The sequence below is a fragment of the Erpetoichthys calabaricus genome, chromosome 3 (genome assembly GCF_900747795.2).
Source record: "Erpetoichthys calabaricus chromosome 3, fErpCal1.3, whole genome shotgun sequence".
Taxonomy (NCBI): Eukaryota; Metazoa; Chordata; class Cladistia; order Polypteriformes; family Polypteridae; genus Erpetoichthys; species Erpetoichthys calabaricus.
In genome coordinates, this window is record NC_041396.2 from 259312717 (window position 1) to 259325361 (window position 12645).

Sequence of the window (12645 nt, forward strand, 5' to 3'; positions counted from 1 at the left end):
TGTCCCCTGTCTTAGTATCGGAGGTCTTAAATCGTATTTTAGTACACTTTCTAAACGCCTTCTGAGGCATTTTGATGGTTCTGCATAAAGCAGTAAATTTTAGACTCTTTAGCCTTCCATTCATATATATCACCGCTATATTTCAGACGTTTGTGACATAATTTAATTGACATTCATTCAAACGCGAGAATACGTGCAGCGAGGGCATCAGTCCAACCCAACTAAATATGCGCCTTTTTTGTGAGCAGGCTCTTCAGAGATGTCCCTTTCAGGCGAAGTGTATTTTTGAGCGACCATATACTGGATAACATTCACGGAGGAGAAAATGGATGAACCGTTGGAAAATCAATGCGGTTAAAACTACCACGAGTACCATTGTAGTTCAATTGCAAATGCGTTATATTTCAGTCCCGTTATAAACAGACATCAACTAAAATTAAGATTCAGCTATAAAAGTAGCTGAGCAGGTAACGTGGTGCCCTAAAAGGTCAACGCTTGCAGAAGCTGCATGTTATTTTTAAACCTTTTTGACTCATAACAATTTATCTTAAATCGTCTAATAATGAACAGAGCTAAAAACAAATATCTGATCAATTCTGCCTTATGATCAAACGTCATGATGCAGAATGCGGTGCTGAGGACATCGGCGCAGATGAAACTGCAGGTGCATCCGACAGCAAAGGAGGCGAATGGATAGAAGTAAGAGAGAAACAACAGTGTGCTAAAATAACAAGCAAGATCAAAAACAGCCAAATATATCAAATCTCCAGTCTTAAATTAAATATGAATTGTGTTATTATTTTGCTGTTAAGAATCATCAAACGCAAAAGACGTAAGTTGCGAATTTCTGAAAAAGATGCACAAAGAAGCACAAAAGAAATTAACCAAAATGTATAAAACACAAAGTATAGATAAATATATGCTACAACATATGAATATTTTAATAGCTGCAACATGTGGCTACAAAACATACATTGAGGATGTTATTAATTTTTCTTTTTTGGAATGTCAAATTATGCCTGTTTCAGGAATGAGCTTAATTTAATAGAAAACAACAAGAGCTTTAGCTTAACTCTCCGATTAAAAACGATACGTAAATGGTGAAATTAATTAAGCGCAGTCACATATCATCGTGACAGTCGTCTAATCTCGAATCAAACGGACTGGCAACACATTTGAACCTACTGCTCTGTTTAGTAATATGAGTGAAAGTACTCGCCTCTACTCAGGGTGTGTGTGCGTTTGTGTGATTGTGTGACTGAATATGAAGATGTTGCAGAGTAATGAGGCGCTCTCGGGAGGTCGTGCTACAGATGTGTGATGCGCATGAACTGGCTGGGTTTGGAATGCCATGCTGGGCGGAGGGGCCAAGTGGGTCCCCTTGTTTATTAAAGATTTGAGGATTTGCGGGGGTCTGTCTTGCGTGGACGTTGAGCGAATTAATCTCTTTCCTTTTTGTCAGAGTCTAGCTGATGGACGCAGAGTCGCGGAACCCCGTGTCACCCCCACCGTGAGAGTATGTGTCGCCTATCCTCTTCCACTGCACTGCCCCGCAGACCATCTTACAACATCCATAAGAAGTGAAAGAAGGAGCCGCTCTTGTGCTGGCCAACCGGGTCAGGACTTGGTGCGAATCGCCACTGAGGCGTGTCAGCTGTTAGAAGAAGCTGAAACAAAAAAGAAGAAAACATTGATAGGATTCCAAGTTTATTATTTAACACGACAGTATATAGCGTTTTATTTTTAGTTGGATTATTTGACCAGCTGCCCAGACTATTCAAATAATAAAAACCAAAAACCGACTTTAAATTGAACTCTTCAGCGAAATTGCCTTTTGCATCCAAGAATTCCCGTACTGCATTTGCTATATAGTCCGAGTTACTGAAACTACCGTAGGATGTCTAATTACATCATAGGATAAGCGAAGAACCATATCTTAGATCTGCTAGTGGAGACGCATGTAGTTACAGGCACTCTGACGAATTCAAGTTATCTAGTATAAATCGTGGTGTCCCGCTGCAGTCGCTATGAGGACGTGCGCTTTCATTTTGGGACTGAAGACGCTGTGGGTTCTTCTCTTCTGTACACTTTCCAACACTCTGGCGGTCAATAACAGCGGGAGATGGTGGTGAGTAATTTATAGCAATTTCCTAATAACAATTTTGACTGCGCGTGCTGGAAAAAGGCAGCTGAAAACCAAATATTTGTAATGCATTACTGCAATAAACTGTTTTCTTTCCCCGTCTCGGATTCGTGGGTAGAGTCCCCGAGACATTAAGCACACCCTTTTTAACAATATGTTACAGCTTGGGGTCGCTTATGAGAAAAATAACGGTGTACGTGAAAAGGTGTCCTTGTGCACCTAGCCGGAGATGAACAATAAAGCGCACAAGACATCATACCAAAGGATAGCTTTGAAGGACATGTATTGGGAAATTTAAGGGTAAAAAGGTATTCTTAAAAGACAAAAGTACATTTTTTAGTTTTTGTGTGGAAATAAGGTGAACGTAATAAGCAATATCTAAAGGGTGTGTAATATTTAACACCATCCATCCATCCATCCATCCATCCATTCAACCATTCATCCAGCTATCTTCAAATCAGCTTTTCCAACTCAGGACCACAGGGAGGAGTTATTATATTATATTATATTATATTATATTATATTATATTATATTATATTATATTATATTATATTATATTATATTATAATGTCACGCCTTTCCTCTTTCTTTTCTCGCATTCATTTAGAAAAATAAATCAAATTTATATTAAAAACGATATACACATACATATTGTTTAATCCATGTCATCCGCATATATACAATTACACGTACAATTTAAATAAATGTTTGTAATATTGCAGAGAGCACGAATATGTGTATGTATTCTAATGAACTTTCCTATTTATTTTTTTGTTTTTTGATTGTACATACAGGAATCGGTTATAGATTTCTGTTACGTTGTCATGTAATTCCTTAAATTTAAAGATTACTAAATTCTTTTACTAAAAACATACTTGATGCTAACCTGGTACTCTTATATCCTTTAGATATGTTAATTTAAAAGATTCTCAGGCCACTAGTTCTGGCTAGGTGAATTCATCTGACTTACTGTATTTTTAACTTCACCCTTTTTGTCTTTATGACCATTTTTAGACCATATTGATTGCATTCGGGCAATTTCAGTTTATCGCAGTGCCAATTCGCCTTTGGCTTTGCACAAAATAATCTTTCAATCCCCTGTGAAGCGAATATGTGAAGCAAATCGAGCAATTTTAACAAGCCGGTTTTATAGAGAAACGGATGAAGGATCTGAGCATAAGCAGCTTATATCTGAGCAATGTATACCCCTCATCCCCTAGAATAAAACTGCTCGTTCTACAATATGCAGAAGTTAGAAGCCGAGGTGATAATAGCTGGAACATTTGCTTATTTATAGACGAACCTGTTTAAGTGTGGTGTCAAGCTTGCACCTGTGCGTTTGACGGCGCCGTGAACTGCTTTTCAGCACCTTCTCTTACAGTTCAGGGGGGTCGCGATGTTAAACGCACTGACTTTCATCTCTAGTGCGCTTTTCCCGATTCCACCCACCTGCTGTATTATTTGCGGTTTCGTCATGCACGCCTTTTCAGACAAACATGGCTTTGTGGTTCAGCCTCAGGCTGCTATGCCGCAATGGTGCTTGCAATCCCTACAGCGGGAGCGCTACAGTAAATCTCTCATCATGCGGACGACCACGGGCACTGAAGATATCCGCTCTCGGTACTCCTTTACTTCGGCTTGTCATTAGTGTCGTCCTTTAGATGACTTAAAACCCAATGATCAGGTCAAAAATTAAATCAAAATGTTATTGAATAACGAAATAATTTCCACATTCTATAGAAATAACATGACAGGCGAATAATAATTGTGATTTAGTGTTGTGGTACATTGAAAGAGTTTGCTGCAGTTATGGGGCATACGTAGTGGTGCTTCTTAAAGAGAAAAGTTAGTGACCGGGGAAATGGGCTCTGAGCCTCCAGTAATGATATTAGTTCAAATCAACACTTTGCTTTTTTGTGTAGATTATACAGCATCTGATAAGAATTGAGGAAAAAGTGGAAATTCCAAATCAATACTCAACTTACCATTATAACTGCTATCTATCTATCTATCTATCTATCTATCTATCTATCTATCTATCTATCTATCTATCTATCTATCCGTCTGTCTGTCTGTCTGTCTGTCTAAATATCGATTCTGTACAGTTAATGACAATATAAAGTACAAAGGTTTGATCTAATTTCCATTTTCTCATAGTTGTTTGGTTTCTTAGTTTTATTTTCTCTCCAGAAGGAAAACCTTCCTCTAACCCATTGCTAATAATATTTGATCATTGAATGTTGTCCTTATTACATAATTTGCATTAGTCCGAGTACTCTTAGAAATGAATGAGTTACATTTTGAGAACTAAAGGGTGACCTCACAGCCACAGAGTCCTGGGCTCAAATCCCAGCCCAGGTCCTATGCGTGTGCAGTTCGCATATTCTCTCTGTGTCTGCTTGGATTTTTCTCTGGGCATTCAGTTTTTCCTCTGACATCTCAAAGATGTCCTTGGTAGGGTAATTGATGATTTTAAATTGGCCTCATATAAGTGAATGTGGATTTGTAAAAGCTGAATTGATTGAGAAAGTAAATATTCATTTCTGTGTGTTTATTTCAATCACTTTTGAGATTCCAAAAGCCATATTTGTATTTGTAAATGTTGTTTGTATCCAAGAAAAATGTAAGCAGAAAATAATTCTCGCTTCACCGCCCAATGAGTTTAGGAAGGCCTTGTTTCTTTCACATATTATAAAAATCAAAATCATATGTAACAGCAAAGTTTATAGCTCTTTACATAACATCTTCGGGATCCAATAATGATACTCTTTTACTTGACTATTTATTGTATAAATTTATTATTATGGTGGCACAGTGTTCAGTGCTGCTGCCTCATTGTGAAGAATCCTGTTTTAAATTCTCTTTTCTGTATAGATTTTGATGGTCTCCCCATGTGTGTGTGGGGGTTTTCCTTTGCATGCTTTAGTTATAAGGTAATTGGCAACTCTAAACTGGTCTAGTGTATGAGTATGCCCAGCAATAGACTGGCATCCTGTCCAGGACTGGTTCCTGTTTTGAGCCCATACTACCAAAGTAAGCTTCACCTGAGGCAACCCTGAACAGGATTATAATAAGTGGATCTGAAAGTGAAGGTTCATTTGTAATTTACATGTCCACAGAACCTGAAGGAGGGATCTGCAGCTGCTTTTCACATTTTTCAGAGGATTCAGCTGCACATTACTGTATGCAACAGGTATTGCATGAAATGATCAGAAAGACCTGTGTTCCGTGTATTTCTGTTTTTGATACCTGCTTATAAGACTAAGAAAGCAGAAAATGGATTTAGTGTAAAACCTGCTAGTGGCTCACTAGAAACCAACTATGGTGTCTATAGAGCTTTCCCATTCTGCTTTGTTCATATTGATTGTTTCAAACTATTCTTGTGTCTTCTACATCCCAGTGATGTTTTAATTAGGTTACTTGGTGACTATGAAATGCTTTATCTATGGTGTATAAAATAATTCCCATATAATATGCCTTTAAAATTTGTGTTCCATTCTCCAGGGGCATTGTCAATGTGGCTTCTTCTACTAACTTACTAACTGATTCCAAAAATGTGCAACTAGTTTTGGACCCCAGTCTCCAGCTTCTGAGCCGCAAACAGAGGAAACTAATCCGACAGAATCCTGGAATCCTGCATGCCATCACCAGTGGCCTCCAGAGTGCCATGAAGGAATGCAAGTGGCAGTTTCGAAACCGGCGCTGGAATTGCCCCACTACACAGAGTCCAAATGTATTTGGGAAAATTGTTAGCAGAGGTGAGTTATGATACATCAGGCTGTCTTCAAGTTAAATCTCTAATCTTGGGTAGCAGATAAAATTATAGCTACTGTCTAGGCCCTTAAACCACAGTTAAATGTACCCCAGTTTAATATTTGTCAAGTCCACTTCACTTTCTTGTTCAGACAGCTTAAATTTACTTAGTTTTTTTTTAATTAGCATATCTCAGTTATAAGCTTGAAATTAACCTTAAACCATTTTCACACATATATTTAAATCTTCTCTTTACTCATGTATTGACTCTGTACCACTGAAAAGGGCATTACAATATTTTAAATTAACACAGTAACTTTCTGTTACTCTTTGCATCTTTTCATATTTCACTGTCTGTTCAGTTCTTCCCAATTTCTCTTTCCTCTTCTCTTACTCCAGTTGTTTACATAACTAAAAACTGATCTTTGCTGCTTTGTACTGTATAGAGAAAGGACATTTTCAAGTTGAGTACTGCTCTTCAGATAGCTAGGCTGATAAATGGCAGCATAACTAAAATTTATGACAGTAATATTTTGTAATTTTTGTAAGATATTAGCTGGATGACAGATTGAATTATCACTTTAGGTAACATCCCCCATTTGAAGTTGGCCACCTTCTCATAATCATACACACACACACACCCACACATATATGTATTTATATACACATATAGTATATACTAACCATAGTACCTGTCAACAACAAGTAATAGAATAATTAAAAAATATTTCCTATCTCGCGCTTTACATGTACCTTTAGCTCCTTTCGTCTGTATTTGTGTGTATGAACATCTCCTAACTGCCGCTCCCTCTTTCAATTACATTCCTGTAATTCTGGCTCTACAGACTCCATCATTATTTTTGAGACGCCTTTCTCACCTTCTGTCTGGTTTTATACTTGCTGTCTTTGAAGGCGACTCTCTCAGCATGCTTCATACAGTTTTACTCCTCCTCATGTGTCTCACGTCAACAAAGCCAACTGACCAATCACACCAAAGCTATATTGACCAATCAGATTGCTCAGAGGGATGGACACATAATCCTTAGTGTTTTATTATATAGTAGATATACATTGCGGTATGTACACCTAGATGTGTCTGAGCACTGCATAATGAGAGAAAGATATTGTCTTTTGTATTGTGTTTGTGGCATGTCCAGCAACTGTTACAGGTAGCACACCTTTTGTGTTTGTGAAGTTTTGCAGCTGAGTTTTGTGGCTCAGTGGCCCTTTCATGCCAAGAGTGATAAAGGAATACTCTCTCTGTTCCACTCTGTACCATGGCATATGGCTCTATTGAACCCTTTTTCACTGATTGTAGGTTTGTTCTGCTCTTAAACACTAAATATACGGTAAATCTGTTTGGCTCTTTTCTATTTCACTGCTTCTTAGTGCTGTGCAGAGCTTTCATTCATCTTACTGAACATAGCTCTATGGTGGTGCTTATCATTACACAAACCTCTGTTCGACTCTCTTCCAGGGCCTATCAGTTGATGCTCATTATCATTGTACAGATAAAACTCTTATTCTATGCACATCTTTTGCACATTCTTTTCTATTCTATTCCATACTACAGCACCAAGCTTTTTTCTACCCTTTATTGATCCCCATTATTTCTTCATGATGGCACTGCTAATGCCTCGTTTTCACTTCCTCATCAAAACTATTTTTTAATTCATCTTTATCAATACTGTTTATTAATGTGTTGTGTTCCTCTGTAGTGCACAGCTCATTTCACTAATGTTTCATCACTTTTCCTCTGACCTGTTTGTAGCTATTTATAGGTGCATTTCTCCCATGTAACAATGGATCGTTCTTTCCTTTCTATTGCTATCTTCATCCAGATATTTCAAAGTACTCTGCTCCCCATTTCATAATTCCTGACTGCAATCTAAACTTGTCCTTAATTGTTTTTTGACAGGCTGCAGAGAAACAGCATTTATCTTTGCCATCACAAGTGCAGGCATAACTCATTCCGTTGCCAGATCTTGTTCTGAAGGTTCAATTGAGTCATGCACCTGTGACTATCGCCGCAGAGGCCCTGGTGGTCCTGACTGGCACTGGGGTGGTTGCAGTGATAACATTGATTTTGGACAAGTCTTCGGAAGAGAGTTTGTGGACTCCAGTGAAAGAGGACGAGATCTCCGCTATTTGACAAATCTACACAACAATGAAGCTGGGCGAATGGTAAAGATTTTCATAAGTGCTGTTGCTAAGTCTAGAATGCATGTGTTAAATTCACTTATTTAGTATTGTGGGTAATAAAATATACTTTGGTGACAATATAACTCCATTAAGATCCTCTCTGCAAAGCTATATTCATAGTCTTTGTTTCAGATCATATTTGGCTGGACTATGTGCAATTTAGAATAATTTTTTCTTTAAGTTAGATTTTCTTAGTTGGTGTTCATTTTATCGGAAAGTTGCAGTCTATTCTGCTCTAAAATTATACACAAACTAGATGTAGACAGACAGTGTCTCCTTAACTGAAATTATTAACAGCTTTCTGTGGACTTTAAAATAATGAAATATTTTTTCACCCTTAATTAGAATGACGATCAAGAACAGCCTGTCTTCTTCATAGTCACATCTATGACTAGAGAGAGTAAGCAGCAGCAAGTGGAGAGCGGGTCATTATTTATTAGTAAACCATGCAGTGTTTTGGATTTGAGCTTCCTAACTAGGTCGACTAAGTCCTAAAATTCCAAAGGGAAATTCCATTTTAATTTCTTTCTGATGCCTATTAAGAAGTGTTATATTGACATGAACTCTACAAAGAGCTACAGTCCATGAGTTAGCAGGTGACTTCTTTACTTAAAGTTGATCTAAGTGCTAGAATGATCAGACAACCTGATTTTTCTTGAGTCAGCTTAAATGCCATTTTGAAGCCTTGCTTTTGCTAATCAAAACTGGGTCTCCTCAGTATTCAAATCAGAGACCTCAATGGGAAATTCAGTTTTCTCCTTAAAGTGGTTTTGGTGTAGGCAAGTAGGAGGTGCACTTTTCTTTTGACCAGATTACACACTATTGTCTTAGGAAAGAGAAAATGCCAATCAATGCTTTCCATATACTGTACATGAACAAATACTCATGCATGCAGACTTAAAGCCATTACTTTCAGATCTTGTTGGATCACTGTACACCTCCAAATTATTCTGTCCACACTGTCTGTACATTTGCATGTGGGATCATGATGGGGACTCATATTACAAGATGTTACTTCTTCAGATGGTGTGTTAAATTAAAGAGTTGACAAACAGACGTCTTTAAATCTTTGCACAGTATTGTTTATAGTGTATCCTAGTGGTCAATAAATTTATGTGGAAAACACTGGGTTTCAGCTATCATCAGTGTTTGTGTTTTATGCTAAATCAAATTATATAGCTTTGTTTCATATTTGTAGTGTTGGAGCATTGATAGGTGGCATGACTTGCTGAGGGTCACATAGTCAGCCAGTGGTTGGGTCTGAACAAACAACTGGTCGTTCGAGCCAAAACTCCTAATTGAAAATGTAATCCTAAGCAGTTTATCTAAATGAAATCCCAATATTGAAATATGTATTTTTGGAAAAAATACCTTGAACTCTACATGTAAAGACATTTTTCATGCTGTTCACAATGAAAGGCCCTATAAAATACTGTGTTGATTGATGAATGCATAGTAGACATCATGGATAAATTCCTACTCTGGTTTCATAGTAATCTCTTAATAGTTAAATTGGCTTTTCATCTCTCCATGAGTTCCTCATACCATCTTTATAGAGTGTATATAGATCAACACTAAGAATTTTCATTTGTATGGCAAAACAAATTGGTAGGCAGTGTCTGTAAGAAAAGCCGAATATGAGTATGTGCAAATACCACCCCTCTCAGTACCAAAGAGGCCCAAATTGTTGTGTTTAGAACTGCAATCAGAAGAAAAGCCATCTGTTTGGAAGATGTTGAGGCAGCAAATAACTTGGCTGCAGTTAAACATTAAACCTGTCTTTGTTGGCTGGGAAAAAAGAAGTTTTGATGAAATTATAAGGGACAGTGTCAGCATGTTAAGATCAGATGTGGGTCGTGGAATTTGGGATTTGCATGTTCTCAAATGCAAAGTGCATGCTGACAAAAGTAGAAAGATGGACTGATGATGCCTCTGGCCATTCAAATGTGGCTTGTTTCTTCTGAATAGTATGAGTACTTCATAGGACATCGAGGGCTAAGTCGTCTCAATGTGACTCATCAGTTCTAAGAACCCACTGAAACTCCTTTCTTATCTTATATATAAACATCTACGCGTGGAAGTGTGGGTGTCTGTCCGTCCCGGAAGTAAGAGTGAAAGGTAACGGCTCCACCTCTAAGGATACACAAGCGAGGCCAGCATGTTGGCAAAACGAAACCTCCGAAGAAAGTCACTTGCTTAGCAGCTAACACAGACGCGAGGCAAGCATATTGCCAAAATGGGATCCCTTTTACTTTTCCTCCTGTTGCTAATACACAAGCGAGGTGAGCACATCGGCAAAATGAAACCTTCGAAGAAAGACAGTCGCTTAGCCACTAATGCACAAGCAATGTCAGGACGTCAGCAAAACGAAACCTCCTAGGAGAGAGATGCCCATAGTAGTTCCTTTCAATTACCTGACATCTCTACATTTCACTGTTTTTTCTGACAATTTCAATAGTTTCTAGGACCCTGTGCTTTTCACAGCAATGGCTTACGCAGCTAGTAAATAAAAAAGTCACTGTTGTATAGATTTCAGAGTCTACACTCTTCTGCACTATACAGTATACTTTCTCTCATTTCTGCATAACACAGTATTGTTTTAAGTGCAAATGGCATACTGTAGTACCACTTGGCATGGCATTGACATTTACTTTCAGTTAATAACAGAAAGTGGCATTTTATGGTGTGCACCTGCATTTATCCATATGATAGATCATTGTAGAAATGGCATAATATGGTATTGTGTATATGTTGTATGTGACCACTTATGTTATGCAAAGTCAAACAAACATGTAATAATGGGACCTTTTGATGACATGAAGACAAATAACTTTGAGACACATCTACCACCAGTATTGATATCTTCAAGACACATACTTGAAATGCCATTGATTGCCCTTGTCTTTTTTGCATCCAAAGGATTTGCTAATAAGGGTGCCTCGTCAGTTGACTGTCTTAGAAAGGCGGCAGATGATTCATGACTTTCCTCGCCTGCACTAGATTCACTACCCCCTCTCCCAGCCTGGGGTATACTTCCTTCTTACATCAGCAGTGGCTCAAAAGGGACCAGATGAAAAAGAAAAAATATCCAACACAATTCAGCACGGCAGGTGGAAAGAAGATCTGCTGGGAGCTTGGAAGTATTTGAGATGCAAAAGTGATTGATAGATTGAGTTAAAGAAAGGGACGGAGCTATTAATCACTGGCCAACACATATACATTTTTAATTCAGTGGTAGTAGCCACAACTTACCTTATAAACAAGGTCTTATTTATGCTTTAGCATTGTAAAAACACAAACAGGTTCCAAAAAGATGTAAATTTGTTTATAAAGCATATCGAAAGATAAAGCAGTATATAAAGTATGTAGACAAATCACATCGACAGATGCCTCACACACAGACACACATCTTGTTCTTGGTCTGTATAGTTATGGCTACAAGATACCTATCAAGTGCCCTGACAATCATCAGAAATAATGGTGTAATTTTTTAGAAGTGTTTTTTTTACTCATCAGAACTCGTTTTATATAATACTTCTTAGTTTTGTAAATCGTGACTTACTCATAAGTAGGATACAGAAGTGTAAAACAGAAGGTTGCCTGTTAAATCCCTTCCACTGAGATAGTACAGTATGTGACAATGAGCAAGAGTTAAACTGCCTGTGTTCCCATTGCAAAAATGATACAATTATCATGATCCTGTTACTCACCTCGGGGAAAGCCATCAGCTGATTAAATAATAATAGTAATAACAATGTTGTAAACAAGTCAAGGTAGATTTGCCTTGGTGGTGCAATGGCTACAATTGCTACCTTATAGATCCAGCTTTCTGGATCTGAATCCTATACCTGTCTGTGGTTTGTAGAGAGTCTGCACAATCTCTCTGTGTCAGCATGTTATCTGCACTGGGTACTCTGGTTTTCCTCCTCACTGGCAAATCTAAAGTGAGTGTGAGCAGTGTACTGAAGACTTATCCCAGGCTGGTTGATTCCTACCTCCCTTGGTGTTGGGAGAGGCTTTGAATCCCTGTGCCCCTGAACTTTGATTAACCATTATTCTAAAATGGACTCACTAAAAAACTATTTTAACATACTTTACATATACATTAGACTTTTAAGTTCTAATTCTATTCTATCCATTGACAGGCAGGCAGACTCAATAACTTGATTGCGACCTTACAGCGACCCTGTGAGGAATCTGAAACTGCACTTAGTGAAGGGTGAAAAATTGTTTGAACATCAGAGCAATCAATAAAAATTAAACTCTGCATTAAGCATATGTTTAGGACTGTATATATCACTAGTATTTATATATTTACTTCTCAGAGGACAGTCTTCTGAATTTATTCTCAAATAGACAAGTGCAATATAGTAATCATACAACAAAATGGTTATGTGGGGTGTTGGAGACTATCCTAGCTAGCAGAGAGCGCAGGGCCTGAACAGTTCCTTGAAAAGGGTTCCAGTACATCACAGAATGAACACACACACACACCAGGGCCAATTTAGAGTCACCAGTTCACTTAACTGGCATGTGTGTGGACAGT

General features: G+C 37.9%; 1 protein-coding gene across 1 annotated transcript in view; it reads left to right on the plus strand.

Moving 5' to 3' along the window:
• The first annotated feature begins 1331 nt into the window (after window positions 1–1331).
• wnt1 (wingless-type MMTV integration site family, member 1) overlaps window positions 1332–12645 on the plus strand; it is a 29734-nt gene continuing 18420 nt past the window's right edge. Inside the window, exons 1-3 of the mRNA XM_028798124.2 lie at window positions 1332–2128; window positions 5649–5902; window positions 7816–8081. Coding sequence (XP_028653957.1) covers window positions 2028–2128; window positions 5649–5902; window positions 7816–8081 — 621 coding nt within the window. The 5' untranslated portion in view covers window positions 1332–2027. The remainder of the gene's footprint in view (window positions 2129–5648; window positions 5903–7815; window positions 8082–12645) is intronic.